This window comes from Triticum aestivum, chromosome 3D (genome assembly GCF_018294505.1).
Source record: "Triticum aestivum cultivar Chinese Spring chromosome 3D, IWGSC CS RefSeq v2.1, whole genome shotgun sequence".
Taxonomy (NCBI): domain Eukaryota; kingdom Viridiplantae; phylum Streptophyta; class Magnoliopsida; order Poales; family Poaceae; genus Triticum; species Triticum aestivum.
In genome coordinates this window covers 38,823,194-38,842,615 of record NC_057802.1, presented here as the reverse complement: position 1 = coordinate 38,842,615, position 19,422 = coordinate 38,823,194, and the positions used below count along the sequence as shown (strand labels likewise).

At 44.0% G+C, this 19,422-nt stretch overlaps 2 protein-coding genes across 2 annotated transcripts; one reads left to right on the top strand and one right to left on the bottom strand.

Moving 5' to 3' along the window:
* Nucleotides 1-7,722: 7,722 nt before the first annotated feature.
* Nucleotides 7,723-11,928, top strand: LOC123073993 (uncharacterized). The gene is made up of 7 exons (XM_044496960.1): nt 7,723-8,159; nt 8,674-9,265; nt 9,998-10,186; nt 10,485-10,550; nt 11,169-11,234; nt 11,334-11,396; nt 11,564-11,928. The coding sequence occupies exons 1-7, from the start codon at nt 7,999-8,001 to the stop codon at nt 11,705-11,707; spliced, it is 1,281 nt and encodes a 426-aa protein (XP_044352895.1). The 5' UTR covers nt 7,723-7,998; the 3' UTR covers nt 11,708-11,928.
* A 4,036-nt stretch (nt 11,929-15,964) lies between these two features.
* LOC123077180 (putative pentatricopeptide repeat-containing protein At3g15200) lies at nt 15,965-18,427 on the bottom strand. Its single transcript, XM_044499397.1, has 2 exons — nt 18,169-18,427; nt 15,965-17,937 (listed from the first exon to the last, which is right to left on the bottom strand). Exons 1-2 carry the CDS (start codon nt 18,230-18,232, stop codon nt 16,388-16,390), a joined length of 1,614 nt encoding a protein of 537 aa, XP_044355332.1. The 5' UTR covers nt 18,233-18,427; the 3' UTR covers nt 15,965-16,387.
* Between the last annotated feature and the right edge of the window lie 995 nt (nt 18,428-19,422).

Sequence of the window (19,422 nt, the reverse complement as noted above, 5' to 3'; positions counted from 1 at the left end):
CTTACATATTGGGCATCAAGATCTATAGAGATAGAACAAGATGCTTGATAAGATTTTTTTCAATGAGTACATACCTTGACAAGATTTTGAAGTAGTTCAAAATGGAACAGTTAAAGAAGGAGTTCTTTCTTGTATTGCAAGGTGTAAAGTTGAGTAAGACTCAAAAAACCCGACCACGGCAGAAAATGGAAAGAGAATGAAAGTCATTCCCTATGCCTCAGCCATAGGTTCTATAAAGTATGCTATGATGTGTACCAGACCTATTGTGTACCTTGCCATGAGTTTGGCAAGGGGGTATGATAGTGATCCAGGAGTGGATCACTGGACAGCGGTCAAAGTTATCCTTAGTTACCTAAGAGGACTAAGGAAATATTTCTCGGTTATGGAGGTAATAAATAGTTCGTTGTAAAGAGTTACGTCGATGCAAGCTTTTACACCGATCCGGATGACACTGAGTCTCAATCTGGATACATATTGAAAGTGGGAGCAATTAGCTAGAGTAGCTCCATGGAGAGCATTGTAGACATAGAAAATTTGCAAAATACATACGGCTCTGAATGTGACAGACCAGTTGACTAAACTTCTCTCACAAGCAAAACATGATCACACCTTAGTACTCTTTGGGTGTTAATCACATAGCGCTGTGAACTAGATTATTGACTCTAGTAAACCCTTTGGGTGATAGTCACATGGCGATGTGAACTAATCACATAAAGATGTGAACTATTGGTATTAAATCACATGACGATGTGAACTAGATTATTGACTCTAGTGCAAGTGGGAGACTGAAGGAAATATGCCCTAGAGGCAATAATAAAGTTGTTATTTATATTTCCTTATATCATGATAAATGTTTATTATTCATGCTAGAATTGTATTAACCGGAAACATGATACATGCGTGAATACATAGACAAAACATAGTGTCCCTAGTATGCCTCTACTAGACTAGCTCGTTAATCAAAGATGGTTAAGTTTCCTGACCATAGACATGTGTTTTCATTTGATGAACAAGATCACATCATTAGGAGAATGATGTGATGGACAAGACCCATCCGTTAGCTTAGCATAATGATCCTTAAGTTTAATTGCTATTGCTTTCTTCATGACTTATACATATTCCTCTGACTATGAGATTATGCAACTCCCGAATACCGGAGGAACACCTTGTGTGCTATCAAACCTCACATCGTAACTGGGTGATTATAAAGATGTTCTACAGGTGTCTACGAAGGTGTTTGTTGGGTTGGCATAGATCAAGATTAGGATTTGTCACTCCGAGTATCGGAGAGGTATCTCTGGGCCCTCTCGGTAATGCACATCACTATAAGACTTGCAAGAAAAGTGATTAATCAGTTAGTTGCAGGATGATGCATTATGGAACGAGTAAAGAGACTTGTCGGTAACGAGATTGAACTAGGTATGATGATATCGACGATTGAATCTCGGGCAAGTAACATACCGATGACAAAGGGAATAATGTATGTTGTCATTACGGTACGACCGATAAAGATCTTCATAGAATATGTAGGAACCAATATGAGCATCTAGGTTCTGCTATTGGTTATTGACCGGAGATGTGTCTCGGTCATGTCTCAATAGTTCTCGAACCCGTAGGGTCCACACGCTTAACGTTCGATGACGATTTGTATTATGAGTTATGTGTTTTGGTGACCAAAGTTTGTTCGGAGTCCCAGATGAGATCACGGACATGACGAGGAGTCTCAAAATGGTCGAGAGGTGAAGATTGATATATTGGAAGGTAGTATTCGGACACCGGAAGGGTTCCAGAGTGTATCGGGTACATACCGGAGTACCGGAGGGGTTACCGTAACCCCTCGGGGAAAGATATGGATCATATGGGCCATAGGAGGGAGGCTAACCAGCCCACAAGGGGCTGGCACGCACCCCACAAAGGAGGAGGCCGAATTGGATTAGGGAAGGGGGCGGCGCCCCCCTTTCCTTCTCCTACTCCCTCTCCTTCCCCCCTTTCCCCCTCCGGAAGAAGGAAAAAGGGGGGGAATCCTACTAGGACTAGAGTCCTAGTAGGCCCCCCCCCCCCCTCTCCCTGGCGTGCCCCTTGGTGGCCGGCCTCCTCCTCCTATCCTTTATATATGGGGGCAGGGGGACACCCAAAGCACATCAGTTGTTTTCTTAGCCGTGTGTTGTGCCCCCCTCCATAGTTTACGCCTCCGGTCATAGCGTCGTAGTGCTTAGGCGAAGCCCTGCGCGGATCACATCGCCATCACCGTCACCACGCCATCGTGCTGACGGAACTCTCCCTCGACCCTTTGCTGGATCAAGAGTTCGAGGGACGTCATCGAGCTGAACGTGTGCTGAACTCGGAGGTGTCGTACGTTTGGTACTAGATCGGTTGGATCGTGAAGACGTTCGACTACATCAACCTAACGCTTCCGCTTTCGGTCTACGAGGGTACGTGGACACACTCTCCTCCTCTCGTTGCTATGCATCTCCTACATAGATCTTGCGTGAGCGTAGGATTTTTTTTAAATTGCATGCTACGTTCCCCAACATCTCCAATTTGGCCAGCCCATATGGGGGGGCGCACCTGCCCCTTTGTGGCTGGTTTGTTTCCCCTCTTGGCCCATAAGGCCCATATCTTTTGCCGGGAGTGCCCGGAACCCCTTATGGTGACCCGATAAGTACCCGGTGCTTCCCGGAACGCTTTCGATGTTCGAATACCATCGTCCTATATATCAATCTTTACCTCTCGACCATTTCGAACTCCTCGTCATGTCCGTGATCTCATCCGGGGCTCCGAACAACATTCGGTCACCAAATCACATAACTCATATAATAACAAATCGTCATCGAACGTTAAGCGTGCGGACCCTACGGGTTCGAGAACTATGTAGACATGACCGAGACACCTCTCCGGTCAATAACCAATCGCGGAACCTGGATGCTCATATTGGCTCCTACATATTCTACGAAGATCTTTATCGGTCGAACCGTAATGATAACATACGTTATTCCCTTTGTCATCGGTATGTTACTTGCCCGAGATTCGATCGTTGGTATCTTCATACCTAGTTCAATATCGTTACCGGCAAGTCTCTTTACTCGTTCCGTAATACATCATCCCGCAACTAACTCATTAGTCACATTGCTTGCAAGGCTTCTTATGATGTGTATTACCGAGAGGGCCCAGAGATACCTCCCCGATACTCGGAGTAACAAATCCTAATCTCGATCTATGCCAACCCAACAAACACCTTCGGAGATACCTGTAGAGCACCTTTATAAACACCCAGTTACGTTGTGACATTTGATAGCACACAAGGTATTCCTCCGGTATCCAGGAGATGCATAATCTCATAGTCAAAGGAATATGTATATGACATGAAGAAAGCAATAGCAATAAAACTGAATGATCAATATGCTAAGCTAACGGATGGGTCTTGCCCATCACATCATTCTCCTAATGATGTTATCCCGTTCATCAAATGACAACACATGTCTATGGTTTGGAAACATAACCATCTTTGATTAACGAGCTAGTCTAGTAGAGGCTTACTAGGGACACGGTGTTTTGTCTGTGTATCCACACATGTATCAAGTTTCCGGTTAATACAATTCTAGCATGAATAATAAACATTTATCATGATATAAGGAAATAATATAAAATAACAACTTTATTATTGCCTCTAGGGCATATTTCCTTCACTGTTATGCCCACTGGTCGTCCACTGCCACTTAGCATGGTCAACGCAACCCAATGAGATAGATATACAAAGAGCAGTAGTTCTACCGGAGCAGTACTACCACTTGGGTGAGCAGTACAACCGCTCGTGAGCAGTACTACTGCTCAAGCAGATTGGGCAACAGAAGGATAAAAATAAGCGAAGTGGAAGCAGCATTGGTCAGCGGAAGTACCGCCTAAGCGGTACTACCGCTAGGAAGTAGCAAAACATCCCATGTAAAACAGATGGATGCAAGGAAGACCAAAACTGCCAAAACTTCTGCAAAAGAACTCTAATTTCAACAAACTCAAGCTTGACAGAAAGCTAACGACAGTTGTCAAATCATGACTGGAAATCTTCAGAAGTGGCAAGGGGAGTACTCCTATGATATAGAGGTGTGAAACCTCTATCAGTGAATAACCGACATAAACCTCTATCCGTTTTCAATGAGCTTGAGCTTTTCATGAAGATGACCACAAGCTAAACAACTCACACAAAGAAAATCCAAACAAGAACCAAGAAATATGATGCCAAGGATGCAATGGTTTGAGCTCTGTACGAACGATACGATCAAGCTACTCACTCGAGAGCCCCCCTTCATAGTAAGTCTATCAATCCTATACATCGACCTCCCAACTAACACGATGAGACTGGTAAAATAGAAAACCTATCAAGGACAAACCTTTGCCTTGCACATAATCTACTTGAGCTAGATGATGACGATCTTGTCCTCCTCAAGTTGGACCACCTTTCTTGATTGTGCGGGCTCGATGAAGACTAGTGAATTTCTCCCCCATAGTCCACTATGGGTGAGCCTCTCTTCGGCACATCTTCACATATCCATTGTCACCACAATGGATGGCAAGCTTCAAGAAAGATCTCTTCGTGATGCTCACTTGAACTTGCACAATGCAACCTTGATGGTGATCATCACTTGATGTCACCCTCCATGGGAACATATGAGATCTTCCTTTTGATGCACACCCATGGAAACAAAACAAACCCCACACAAACTCTCACATAGACCATGTGTTAGTACACAAAGCATAATGAACAATGCTTACCATACCGTAAGATCACTTGATCCCACTCATTACATCTTCTACACTTTGTGTGTTGATCAACTTGAATTACTCTTTGTACTTAGTCTCGATCAACATTTCATCATATCACCTACTTATAGCCTTGAAACCAACAGATGATCTTCAAGCAAAGCCTATGGATAAACCCTTCAAATTAACTCAAGGCAACCATTAGTCCATAGAGATTGTCATCAATTACCAAAATCAAACATGGGAGCACCCTGCTCTTTCAGTTGTTTTTCATAAAAAGGTTGGTGTGCCTTTCCTGCATGATGGCATGGCAATTTTGCCATGAAGTTTTAAACAAAACTTTATCTAACTTTTCCATGTTCCATGAACTCAACATTTTCCTCCTCCCCCCTCCACCAGAATTACCTTGTGACCAGCACAAAACAAAATTCCTCTCGAAATCATACATACACTACGACAAAAGTCGGACAATGCATAACCACAAATCACCGGGGCAATATGAACACAAAATTCCTACATTCAGACCCAAAAAGTTCTTTAGACATGTGTCAATATGAACATGAAAAATCTTCAGACATGTGTCAATATGAACATGTCGATGGCTCGGTCACCGACCTTTCGATTGCCTCGATACTGTCCAAATCAACTGCCACCTCCCTAGTGCCCTCGCCCCTACCACCGCCTCACCCCCTTGCTCCAGGCCATCATCGGCCTTCTCCTCCGCAAAGGACAGCCGTAACGCCGGTCGCAAGTCATCGGCAAGCGCAAGCCTCCGGTGCTTGGTGAGATGCACTCATGGGGAGGCACGCGTCGTCTGGCAGCACAGGCGTCGGGTCTGGTCGCCATCGCGTTCGCCGGAATCGTCGATCTCTCTCTGCTCTCCTCTCTCCTCTTCACTTTCTGTGGTCAGCCCCGAGTGAAATGGAGGAACGTGAATGGGCATCAGTGGGTAAAGGGAATAGGCGTGTACGCGTTCCCGGCGGACACCTTCCCGACGAACGAGTTGGAATCCCTGACGTGGCAAACTAGAGTGCTTAAGATTCGTGTTTTTCATCCTGTTGGGTAGTTCGCTGGGAAATCCCTCCCAGGGAACGTAAGCCAGATAACATTCCAAAAAAAATGGTCATCTTAGTTCCTTCATTGATGTCGTTTACTTTGCTCCTCAACCTACTTTTAGACAACTGGGTCTGCCAAGGGTGGATCATGTTTGACGGTTTTCACCATGTTACCCTCCGCGCCATGTTCCCTAGTTTTTTGACATGTAACTAACACCTCATGCGACATGTCATCTATGTTTGTCACCTCTCTTTCTCCCCTCCATGGACAAAACCCGAACCATTCAATGAAACCGGATCATGTGTCAGGGGTTACTTAAATTTGTTTGATACCTGAAGTGAGTAAAATTATGGAGCGCATTTACTTCAGAGATTATCCGAACAATCATAATTTTGGGGGGTGTAAAAAATGATCATTCTTCTTCACACCACACTACCAATATATGTTCAAAATGGCATCTTTCATGTAAAGGGAGGGAAGGCGTATGTAGGAAAGAACCCTAATTTGGATACCATACTTGCACATGCATCACATGGAATGTAGAGGCCCTAGCTAGTGTATACATTGAAAAAGATACACGATTGCAAAAAGGGAACGGCAACAGCGTTTGCCCATACTCTGCGCCTGCTGATCCCTCACGCCTCAGTAGTAACAGAACATCTCCCTTTAGCTTCTCATCTGACATGACATGAATGGCCGTGGGGCTAGCCCTCTCATCATCTGATGGACCTGCGGTCCTCTCCTATTTTTCTTCTCCATTTTCTGGGGTTCGAGGACAGGCAGTTCTGCATCAAGTTGGGCATTCTCCAATTTTGTTCTTGGAGGAAAGAGAAGGTGTACTAGCTACTGGACAAAGCCCCAGCAGACACCAACTTTTTTGCACCCCTTTGCTGCCATGGAATCATGCACCACAATTACCGAGGCCGCCCCAAAGTTTCTTTCTTTCTTCCTGAAGAAAGGGATCTACCCTCCTGGTCCCTTAATTCACTAAAAAGAAGTAAAGTTGGCGTGCCAGAAATATATTCAAGAAAAGATTCACACCCCAGCTTTACACTGGTTGTATATACAGTTCTAAAAAAAATACTCCATGCGGATCAGTATACAAGGTGCCATTGTAATTTAAGTCTAATTTTGATACCGGCCGGTTTAACTAAGACAATACGAGTTATATACCACAAAGTTATACCATTGGTTGCATTTGAAAGATGTTTTAAAAATAACCTTTTGCAGAATATAACTCATATTTTTTTCGTTAAATCGGTGATCAAAGTTAGACTTGAATAGTGTGGGGCCTTGTATGCCAGGCCGGGAGGACCTTTAACAGTTTAACTGCATAACTTATAGTAGCTAGTTTTGTTCTGCAATGCAATTTCTAAGTAGTTTAGTGTGTGCTTGTTTTTGGACATATGTATAGCTACTCCACCACAGTTGGCGTACTAATTAGCTATGTTAATTATAACTTACTGTCACAGCTCACATATATGGTTGGTTTTCAATTAAGGACCTTTTCTACTTCCACCCAGTCGCAACATGATTTGATATGTACGTACATCTATCAACCTGTCATTCGTGCATATATGTGGACAAATACAAGCTATATAGATGTTCCAAGACAGATAATTGACATACCTTGGCAGTTTGCTTGACCCGTTTTCTTTTCTGGAGAACAATGTTGTACCATGTCTGTACTAGAGGCTGACACGTACAGCTTATGGGAAATAATACACCCCCAGGGCGGGAGAGAAAGACTGTCTCTTTGTGTTGGAGCCTATGCTCCGGGATCTAAAGGCAGAGATCCTATGATCCTAGCAGAAAATGTTATAATGATTCACCTGTAATTGGCAGAGGGGAGAGAGAGTGTATGTGCAAGAGAGAGAGGAGAGAGGGGAGAGGAGAGAGAGAGAGAGAGTCACCTTTCTTTGCTGGTGCCTTGAAAGGGGTAAGAGAGAGAAAAAGTTACCCAAGATAAAAGGGTGAAAGCCTTATGAGAAAGAGAAAGGCTCATGGGCATCTCCATTTTCAAACTCAACAGTAGCAGCATTATAGTTTCCCATTGGAGGTTGTGTTCTTGAGAAAGCTTAGAGAGAGCTAGCTTGACTGGCATTTTCTAAGCTTCCTTCCCCTCTTGGAAGTAGCACATCAAGATCTCCTAGCTTTTAATTAGTATAGCTAGTGCAGTGTAGCACCATGATGGCATCCTCGTCTTCCTCCTCCGACCTCAGCGCGGATCACCAGCTCTTGCAAGATGACCTCCCATGGCCTTCTTCTTCCCTGCCGCCGCCGCTCGCTCCAGCTCTTCATCACGCTGTCGGAGGCAACCACCACCAATGGAGCCAACCACTAATGCTGTAAGCACCTTCAATTTTGCTCATGTGTTCAGCAGTTTTCATCTTCACCACTCTTTTTTTATTGTTGAGAAAATGTTGAAAGAGAGGGTAGAATCTTCCTAATAGTTGAAAGTAGAAAATTAAGTGAGGAAGGTGTGCTCACAGTCATGCTGTTTGAGTTTGCATCCCTCTCTCAGATGCATATATGAATGATTCCTAGGATTTGGAGTTTTCTTCTGGGTTGCTTGTTTGCTAGAGTAGCACCTGGTTCTGGTTGTCCCGGTGCGTTGGGAATTGTGGCACAGCAAAATGACAAGTTTAGAGAGAGAATAAAAGAAGGGAAGAAACAAATTTAATGTGCGTGGCAAGCAACTAGTAGATCTTACTATTTTGTTGGTTTCCTACAAGAGGTGGTGTGTGTATGCTTCCTCTTGTCATCGTCAATCTCATGTTAGTTAGTAATTTATTTATTATGTTGGATGAATCATTAAGCAGACCACATCTATCTACATATATAAAATTGAACTCTTTGCAGTGAGCAGTTGAGTTCAGACGAGCTTGAGGCACTCCTGTCAGCACAAGTCCACCAGCATCATAGCCATAGCCAGTTGCTTGCTGCTCCATTGACAACAAACCCTCATCATCAGCTGAGCTCACTGCTGATGATGCAAGAGCTAGGGTTCCAATGGAGTAGCAGCTGTGGCGCCGCCGATGGAGACTCAAACGAGACAGCGCAAGATGCGGTCAAAGAGGACGCCGAGCTACCGGGGCCCCTTGCGCTTCCAAGACCGTCATCGTCGTCGAGCATGGCTTACGATGACGACATGGCCGTTGACGGTGCCGTCGTGCTCCCAAGCGTCAATGTCTCGCGGCTGCAGAAGATTCCATGCCCAGTCGCGGCGGGGCCTTTTGGCGGCCGCGCGGAGGCGACCCTCGAGATGCTAGCTTCGGCTAAATTCTGCAAGAGCCTGCTGAGCTGCAGCCAAGCTTCTTCGACGGTGCTGCTCCATAACGGCGGTGGGACGGCGCCATTGCTGGGGATGGGAGAGCATCATGTGGCATATGGGCTCCCTCCTCCTGTTCATCGTCTTCAAGGGCCATCCTCCATTCTCCACACCTACAACAAGGTCAGTGCTACTACTGTACCGTCCTCCTCGATCTAATTAAACAGATGGGGAATTAATTGAGAGCCATGCTGGAAAATGTACAATTAACGAGGTAGAGAACTGTAGGGCAGTAGGACTGAATTGTGAATTTGCTGGCACAACAGTTGTATAAGTACAGAAATTAATACTAACCAGGGATCTAAACTGCTAGGTGGCTGAATGGAAAAAAAGGCCTTTTGACCATTTACTGCAAACTCATGGCCGATCTAGCCTAGCTTAGCTGAAAGGAAAAAAGCTTAATTTTGCTGACCCATTTGCAAGAGGTAGCTAGATAGCAGTACAGTACATATGCATGCAGCCTTTTGGTCTGGTCTGCGTGTGATGCAGCAAGCAAGCAAGCAGCTTTAGGATGGATGGATGGATGGATCGATGGCATGGATGGGTCATCTTTTCTCTCGCCGGCCCAAAAGTACTACTATAGCATATGACCCTCTTGCAGTTCCATCCATCCATAGTAACTGGTGCTTACTAATTAGTTAGTGATGATCTGCAAGGCTGCAACTAACCACTGTTGAGCAATTGCATACATGTCGTCCAGATCGATCCAGTTCGGCGATCAACGCAATTATTACAATGTAGCCAGTATCCATCAATTTGCATTTCTATCTTAAAAACATGCAAAAATTTGTGTACAAGACTAATTAATTGTGTGTGCTTACTGTCTGGATACATAATTTGGTACGACGTATGCAGATGGGTGTGCCTGCTGCTTTATTGAGCGGAAACGGAAGTGCGCTGCAAGCAGCGGCGGGGAGATCATCAGGAGGGGGAAGCCTGCACGAGGAGCAGCAATTGCAAATGGTAGCAGTATCGTCGAAGAAGAAGGCTCGGCTGCTCCACTCGCGGCCCGCCACCAACAACAATATCCTCCCTTCTTTCAAGGTGCGTACTACTCCTGACTACATCTCCAACATTTCTACACATGCATTGCATTTTCTCTATCTACTCTACTCCCAAGAGAATGTCTTGTTTTGTCTTGTCAAGTCTATTCTCCTCATATGTGTGTGTGCGTGTGTGTGTGTTGTGTTGTGTTGTGTTGGTTAGTGTGTGTGTGTGTGTGTGTTGTACTGATCACTAATTCACTACTGCTCATGTGTTACTGAGCATGTGTTTATCTGCAATGCTTGTTAATTAATGAGTGAGTACCTGCACTACATGCATGTGTTGTCCTTTTTATTAGGTAAGGAAAGAGAAGCTAGGGGATAGGATTGCTGCTCTTCAACAGATGGTCTCACCCTTCGGCAAGGTACGTACTTACTGGTAACAAGCTAGCTAGCTTAACAAATTACCATTTACCACCAAAAAATTAACATGTAATTTGGTTCAGTGTTCAAACTGTGAATTGCGTTGTACTGGACTTATTTTATAATTGGAAAACTCATGGTCACAAGAATAGAGGAAAAAGACTGGTTAATTAATCAACAAGAAAGTAGACAAAAACTAGTTGGGTAAATGAAATATATTATCACAATGACAATACACGGCCTTATGGTAATTGCACTCTCACGAAAGTACATGACCAGCATGGTTTAGTCCTTTTCGTACCTCAATTTGTCAATAATGACAATGCTACCAAGCATATGAACCTGTATAGCCCAAAGAACAATGTTTTCAGACTTAAACGGTATTTAAGGTCAACCTGTCCTATGTATGTATGCACAGACCCTCCTGTGCTGAATTTACTCTTTGGGGTACAGAGTACAGTTGGGCAAAAGATACATTTAGCAAATAAATAATATTTCGACGCATAATTTACCTCTTAGATGCTTCTACATGTACTAGTTGATATCTTGCAAAAAAAAAACAGTAAAATCTTCATTAAAAGGAGAATCCCTCACATGTATATCTTCCTGGCTGTGTGCAGACTGACACAGCATCAGTGCTGATGGAGGCCATTGGGTACATCAAGTTTCTTCAAGACCAGGTCGAGGTAATTCTAATTAATTCTTAGTCAGGTCAAACTAATTAATGCCTCTATGTGCCATATAGCGCTGCATCCTGACCATCATCGCTCATTTATTTCATGCAGACTTTAAGCGGGCCGTACATGAGATCAGCCAAACATAAGAAAGCCAGGACAACACAACAGCGGGTACATAACTATTTATACTTTATGAACTTTAAATCTATTTGGAAAAAAAATTAAAACCTGTTAATAAGCAATGGGTAGACTTAAACTGTTATATTTGCCTATGTCCAATCTAAGAAATACTACTTGCCTGATGATGCTTACGCATTCATGTTGGTTTCTGTCGACAGGGGCTGTCAGACACCGGACATCAGAAGGAGGAAGCAAAGGTTGATCTTCGCAGTAGAGGGTTGTGCTTGGTGCCTCTCGCGTGCACATCCTACGTCACCAACGAGAATGGCATCTGGGCGCCACCTAATTTTAGGGGAAACTAATCAGTGTTAGCTGCAATTAATAGATCGATCAAGCACACAGGTGTACTCTGAAAGAAAACATTAACTGATTAATTCCAGATCTCCTGAGAAAAATATGTTCTCTTTCTCTCTCACGGGCATCGAAACGGGATGTACATATTTCCTTTGCTTTCACCATTTTGATCAAATCTCTATAGCCAAGTGAATCATCTGGAGAAAAAAAAAGAACTAGCCATGTGAAACTATGTAATTGCAGATCATGGAAGCATGACGTGCATGACATGATGTCATGGAGATGTCATGCTGCTGGTTACTCTGAATTTGTAACTTATTTTGTTTACGGAAGTGTCAACCCATAAAATTAGTTGCTTGTTCTGAAGCACTGTTCACCTATCATGAATTCAAAGACTAGGCAGGAAAACAGAAAAGCAGGGGGTGAGCAGTTAAGTGTCAGCTGTAGGGCTATAGCTTACCTGAGCATTAGCAGTGTGGAAGTGGACATCCACCACTCTGGTTCTGACTAAGAAATGATGAGCTCGCACATATGTAGCCACTCGTTGATTGATCTGCAAATCCAACAGGAAATATGTACATGATAAATAACTTTGAACAGAAATATATGAATAATGTTCAGAGTAGACAGGGCCAAACAGCCAATAGTATTTCAGCAAAAAAGAAGAAAGCCAGTTGTACGTCAGTTGGTAATTTTTTGCCATGTCAAACTCAATATATCATTAAGTTGCTCATGTACTGGTAACAACAATACACAACAAATACTCTTTTTTCAGAATAAAGTGTGCAAATCACTACCTGAAGTTCAAACAGCCGAACATTGAAAATGCACCCACCGAGCTTCAGATTCTTCCTTTCAATACATGTACACTTGATCTCACATTGCGAATACAATAAGAACTTATGAAGAATATTCAGATGCAGGAGTTCTCGTTGTTGATGGATCAGTGTCCTGAATAACTAAATATTATTTTGGTGCTATGCAACCCATTTCCTGCTCTGCAGCTGTATTGCAGCAACCACATGCCGCTTATCCTTAACTACAATAAGCACCTCTCTTTACCAATTATTTATTACGAAGAGACAAGGCTGTGGTGTATTCATTCCCCAAATTATGTTTAACATTCCAATACAGTATATACTTATTATTTCATCCAGAATTTTGGTCATTCGGACCACTGTTAGTGAAGTGCGGTCATTTCAAATAACAGTTCACACGTATGGTACATAGAGTTTCTGTGCTAAATATCTCCAGAGTGAAAGAAAATGACCCTCAGTTTTTGACTTCTGGATTCCCAACTAGAGAACTGGAAATCCTGAGGTAGCGATAGTTTTGGTTTACTAGAACCATTCTCATATTGTTTCAGCTCAGCGGAAACCCAATTCTTTTCTTATGATCTCTTGAATGAAATTAGGGAACAAAGTAAGTAGATCGTCCCTCCGCAGAAGCATCTCTCATCAGTGCTCACTCTCATGGGTTCCGCTCTCAGTAGGATACACCAAACGCAATCAGTGAAACCAAATGTTCCTCTCTTCTGGTTCTTACCATATTGTTTACATCAGCAGCACCCAAGTCTTTCCTTTCTTCATCCAGCCAAACTGTTGGATCATCTTCATGGCCCTGCTGAGAAGAGCAGCTACAGCAAATTTATGCAGGTTCAAACTTTGACCATGTCATCAGTAGGGCTCCTTCTGGTAAACATCTCAAGCAATAGTATACCGAGACTGGAAAAATGCCCAAGAGTTGAAACAATATAACCTTCACCATACTCTACAATTATTCAAGTATTAACATATTGATCACTATGAAGTATTCATGAAAATATATGCAAGTAAAAGATGTCACAAGCACTGGTATGCTAATAATGTAAACATCCAAAGGAGGTGAGAAATCAGAAAAGACAAAACCCTTGGCAATACTATTCAATTATTTAAATTTCATATGTTTTACTTGATTATTACAAACCAATCATTTAAATATATGCAAGATATGAAAGGCTGGAAGTCAAGACTCACAAACGAAAATAATGAGAAGAAATGTGTGTTATCCGAAGAACTGTAACCAATGGAACCCCTTGTTCCAGCAAAGCTGATTGAATTTAACAAAGTTCGGTTCCTGCATCAAGGTCTGTTGCTTGGCTTGGGATCGCGATGAATTATTGGTGGCTGGCAATGATTGTGAAGATAGTTCAAAGCATTGATGATATCAACAGCAATATCTAGTCTCAGGACTAGGCTGAGCGTGGCTCAGAGTGGGGAACTTAGATTTTGGAGGAAGCCAACCTTCCAAACTGCCATTGGGCATGAGCTAAAAAACCAGAGCCTTGAATTCTTAACCTCAAAGGTTAATGCTGGAGCAACAGATGATGATCTTAATGAGGCAGCGATGACGCGCTCTTCTCAGAGCTTCGCATTCAACCATGAAAGTTCAGGTAGATCCAGACTGTATCAGGAATACAACCGGACAGCAGATTCAGAGATTCAGAAAAGTGAAAGCTTCTATATTCTTCAGAGATTGAGGTATGCTTCCATCGTAAAAGTTCTGATCCAGCAATAGTCGTTCCAATACCATGCAATTTCCAATGGCATCAGGTATGCTACCTGACAATTGGTTTCCTTATAGATTCAGTTGATTAAGGTATCCCAAGCTACCAACTTCAGCAGGAAGCGGTCCAGATAGTGTATTGATAAGTCCAAGTAAAAGGAAAGTGAAGGAGTAGATATATAGGATTCGCTGACAGGTCAAGGACAAACAGAGTCTTCAACTTCCCCAGGCTTGCTGGAATCGGTCCCTCCCAGTTGCCATAGTATGCATAAAGCCTACTACTAACCTGTCTAAGATTTCCAAGTGATGAAGGTATGAAGCCTGACAAACCAATGCTGTATATAGGCTAAACCAACTTGTCCAGCTTACCAATGCTCTCTGGAATCACGCCAGATAGGTAAGTATTCGCCAACTCAGCGTCGCCACCCGCTGTCCACGGCTACATGCCATGCCCTCCAGCTGCAGAAGCTAGTGCTACCGTTCCAGGAGATGAGCAGGTCAGAGCCATGGCTGCTGAGTCCCGCCCTGAACGCGAGCAGTGTGCCAGCCTCATTGCTGAGTTGCTCTCCAGGAGGCCATTAGTACAGTCATGATGGAAAGGGCGAAAGACAGCAAAAGCTTATGTGTACCTGCTACCTACCAACAAAGCTTGCTGACATGGCCTTCTTATAGGCCTTCCCTGGTCAAAGCTGGCATGTACTACATTGACAGCTTGTGAGAATCCCAGCTGCCTTTTGACATCACTTTTCAATGTATTCACGCATGACATATCCTTATGGTTGTTATTATCTTTTGAGTGTTGGCTTAGCGACAGTGACTTTGCTTGGGCCCAAAATGTATTAGAAAAGCTTACCAACAAGCTTACTCCTACAATGGTCATGGGTTACAGGGATTAAGCAATAAGCATTTAGTAAACATGGTATCTTTCTGCCTCGAGACAAAATATTGATTCAGATATTCACAAATAACCCACCCCTGCTCAACAGTTGGAGGTTGACTTCACGATGTTATATAGGTAAAAAAACTCCAGTTATTTGTTCAATGAAAAAAGTTAGTGAAATCATTTGCCTCAGTTAGGATCCAAAATGATGGAGCATATATTTTAGCAAATAAAAAGCACAATGCTAAGGTTACCTATTGCTTTTGGTTCCCTGAATTCAGCAATCAGCAAACATGCTATTTCCATTCCTAAAAAACTTGAATTAATTTGTCACAGTTTAGTCAGCCTGCTAAACATGCAGAAGTTGGCATCATGATATTAACTTTTCTCCACAAAATTAACTCAAAATTAATCTTCGCCAAAACACAATATATAAATAGCTCTAGTACTTTAGGAACCTAAACCGCCTACGAAAAGAACACAGAATTATAGACAGTGGCTCGTTCCTCAAAAAGCAAAATTGATATGTATAATTTTGTTAACAAAAATAAATCACTCATTCCCTTCTCTTGAGCATAAGATAGAAAAGTACAAAGAAAACAGGGAAAATGAGCGGCAGGTGATTCGGTGGCAGCAATTAGTGACAGATCAATTGCTTACCTAGTAGCTTCTGCCCATTGGCTGTGCGAAAATGGCTGATGGAACTGTGGTTCTGAACTAGATATGATTAGTCATGTGTACTGTGTAGCCATTCATTGATAGATCTATAAATTCAACAGAAATAAAAGGTGGTACAACTTTAGCACACAAATGTGAATTGGACCGGACTAACAATTCAGTATAGTACCATTAGCTCAACTGGTAATTATTCGCCCTACAGAACCAGTAGTATCATCACTTAGCAGACCTTTTCAATTTTACAAGATATTTGGACATATTTTTATCCCTGTTTATGTCTTCATTTGTCAGAAACAACTATGAACGACATATATAATGCATGAAGAAACAAACATATGTAAGTATTACACATACATCTCCAGAATACAAGCATCTAAGCAAGTACCTACAATTGAATTGCCCAATACATCCTAAACATATCCTGCTGTGACATTTCAAACAGCATAAATTTTGGGGCATCGTATTGTCAATGACTCTTCTCTTGTGGATTTCTTTTAGCCCAAGGTTGTAAGTCACTAGATTATGTTCCATAAGCCCATATGCTCAGCATCTTCTGCTAGGATAATTAAGCAGAATCTTCCGGTGACTATTTACGAACTTGGAAAAGTCCTGATCGACGATCCAATTTTAGATTTTTCCCAGTCATACTTGGGGATCGATCTTCAGTCTCAGGCCCATCCTTCTTCATATGTATTGCTTTCACCAATATCCTGGTTCTTGGCTCTGGAGTCATCCCTCTCGACTTCATTGTCGTGTAATATTGCAAAGCCTGGTCCAGCTGTCCCTGGGAATGAAGTCCATGGACCATAATAGTAAATGATCGCTGATCTGGACCTGATCCATTCCTCTCCATCTCCTCCCATACTTGCTGTACCCCCTTCTCATATTTCATACTGACATAGAGGTTCAATATTAAGTTATACGTGTCAGAGTCCAACTTACAACCTGATTCCTCCATCCTCTGGATCAAATTCATAACATCTCTCGGTTTCTCAGTTGTCTTCAGAATGTAGGTGTATGTCATGTTGTTTGGAGAGCATCCCTTCTTCTCCATATCATCCAAAAGCTCATAAACTTTTTCCGTCCGCCTTATCTTACAGAAGTGTTTGATCAAAGTGTTGTAGGTGGCCACATCTGCTTGGCAACCACGGTCATTCATCTCACCAAAAATCTTAAGTGCTTCTGGAATCTTTTTCTTGAAGCACAACTGGTCAATGATACAGTTGCAAATTGCCACGTCGGGATTGATTCCCTTCTCCCACATGCTTGTGAATAGTTTCACAGCCGTACTAAGTTTGCCAGCTTTGGTTAGTGCATTTATGAACGTACCATATGTGAACAGGTCCGGCTTAAGCTTAGATGCAATGATCTCGTTCCAAACCCTTTTAGCATCAGCCAGGCTTCCCTTGACACACCAACCATTAAGAATGATGTTCCAGCTCTTTATGACAGGAGGGAACTCATCTTTCTTCTGGAGAAAGAGGGCCTCAGCCTCCTCAACATGCTTGTACCGACAGAGCGACATCAGAAGTATCTGGAATCCAACCAAGTCGACCTCGAACCCATAATCCTTCCTCTTGTAGAATATCTCGATCGCTTCTTGCACCTTGTGCGCCCCTGCATACCGGTTCAACAAGACAGCAAACATCCTGTTCGTTACAACCAACCCACGGCGTTGTTCAGGAATCTCATCGAAGAGCTGCCTCATAAGCCTGACCTTCTTCATCCGCCCAAGGATGTCAAGCATCTCAGTGTAGGTCCTTGGGCCGTGCTCATACGAAGGCAGCCCGGCTGCCCAATTGAAGAACAACAGCGCAATCTGCCAATTGGACCTCTGCTTCTGGAGGACTTTCAGAACAACATCCTCGTCCATCTCATTGGCAAACTGACGGAGGTCTTTGCCAAGGTCAGCATCAGCAGCACAGGACTTCAGAACTCTCAGAACTTCACCGGAGCGGACATCTGGGGAATCCTCTGAAGCGCTTGTATGGCAAAACCTTGGTGAACCGAGAACATATCCACTTGGAAGAATGCTTGGGTGGAAGCGTGGAGGCAAGGCTGCATCAGGAAGCACCTCCAAAGCATTCTGTCGAACAGTCGGCGTGCGTGAAGCAAAAACGCCGAGCCACCTATGAACTGCGCATAAAAGTATTTGAGTTAGCATTTCTCCGGAGATTTCAGAGCGTGGCACTTGGTTTCCTAGTACCCAAATCTGGAAACCAGGCAAAGTTGAGACGGGGAACGCGTTCGCGGGACGGACAGCTCGTCGGTCGGACGAGGGGAGCAGTAATCCGAGCAGAGAGAGGCGCGAGGTGGAAGATATAAGGAAGAATAAGAAGGTGGGGTGGATACGGTGCCGGTGCGTACCGGAGACGGGGGTTTTCGTCCTGAAGGCTGCGGCGAGGACGGCGTACGCCGGCGCCGGCGGCATCTTTCCTGCCGGAGGTGGGCACGAGGCAAAGAGGCGGAAGCGCGCGCACAGGAGGCCGAACGGCAGTCTTCTCTCGGTCCGAGGCCAAGCCGGCGCCGCCTTGCCTCGCAGATCGTGAGTTCCCGGCGGCGAGAGCGCTGCAAGGCAATGTGACGTTGGGGAGAAGGGCTAGCATCTACACCCGGGACGCTTATTTTTTTTTAAGGTAACTAGGGATTTTATTCAAAGCTCATCACATCCGGAATACACGCATAGCCACGCATGGCGGCCCACCGGCAGAGACGCAGCTCCTTTTGCAACCGAGTGGGCCTCGAAATTATTTTCTCTACGTTTAAAGCGAAAAATAACTGAAGTAAAAAGGTTCTTGCTAATGTGTATATCCTGCAGAACCGACGCATACACTGGTAATGCTTGTTGTTTCATGTTGGAGACCACTTCTAAACAATCTGATGCAATCACCAGCTCCTGCAAGTTCAAATCGCGAGCAAGGGCAAGGGCCTCGCTGCACGCATGTGCCTCCAAGCTCGCCAGGTCGATCAAGCCCTCAAAAACAAGTGCTGATGCTCCAAGAAACTTCCCTGATTTGTCTCGACATACCACAGCAGCCGCTCCCTTCTCGCCCAGTGTTGATATGGCGCCATCACAGTTAAGCTTCACAGCTTCTCCATCGGGCGGTAGCCATGCACGTGCTCTCGGTGCCGCAGGCGCTGAAAACGATCGCGTCTTTTGAGCTTCCACAATATCCAGCTCATCCAAGAACCGCCTGATGAAGTTCATAGTTGACAGTGGGCTTTGAAACTCGTTCTCATGGATTGCTTTTCGGCGAGCCCACCAAATTGCCCACATTGTCACTAGAACACGCGTTAAATCATGTTGGCTTGTTGTTTCGAACAACCAGAATAACCAAAGCCGTGCGTCGGCGTTCTGGTTTGATATCACATGTTCCAGAAGCTCCTCATCACCCAAGGCCCATACGCATCTGGCCATGCGGCAGCTCAGCAGGGAGTGACGCCAGGTATCCTCCTCGGCTCCACAAATCGAGCAAGCTGGTGTATCCGCCATGTTCCTCTCATGTCGAACAAGCCTCGTAGGGATCGACGTGTGTGCTAACCTCCATACGAACACCCTGATTTTGGAAGGAACCCGCACTTTCCAAAGCTGCGACCAAGAACTCTTATCAGCTGCAATAT

What these genes read in the sequence shown, in the direction of transcription:
- LOC123077180 (XM_044499397.1), bottom strand. Translation starts at nt 18,232, where the DNA reads ATGCCGCCGGCGCCGGCGTACGCCGTCCTCGCCGCAGCCTTCAGGACG. An exon ending in GACGAAAACCCCCGTCTCCG is followed by an intron (nt 17,938 to 18,168) that starts GTACGCACCGGC and finishes TTTTATGCGCAG; the next exon opens with TTCATAGGTGGCTCGGCGTT.
- LOC123073993 (XM_044496960.1), top strand. Translation starts at nt 7,999, where the DNA reads ATGATGGCATCCTCGTCTTCCTCCTCCGACCTCAGCGCGGATCACCAG. An exon ending in TTCTTCAAGACCAGGTCGAG is followed by an intron (nt 11,235 to 11,333) that starts GTAATTCTAATT and finishes TATTTCATGCAG; the next exon opens with ACTTTAAGCGGGCCGTACAT. An exon ending in CCAGGACAACACAACAGCGG is followed by an intron (nt 11,397 to 11,563) that starts GTACATAACTAT and finishes TTCTGTCGACAG; the next exon opens with GGGCTGTCAGACACCGGACA.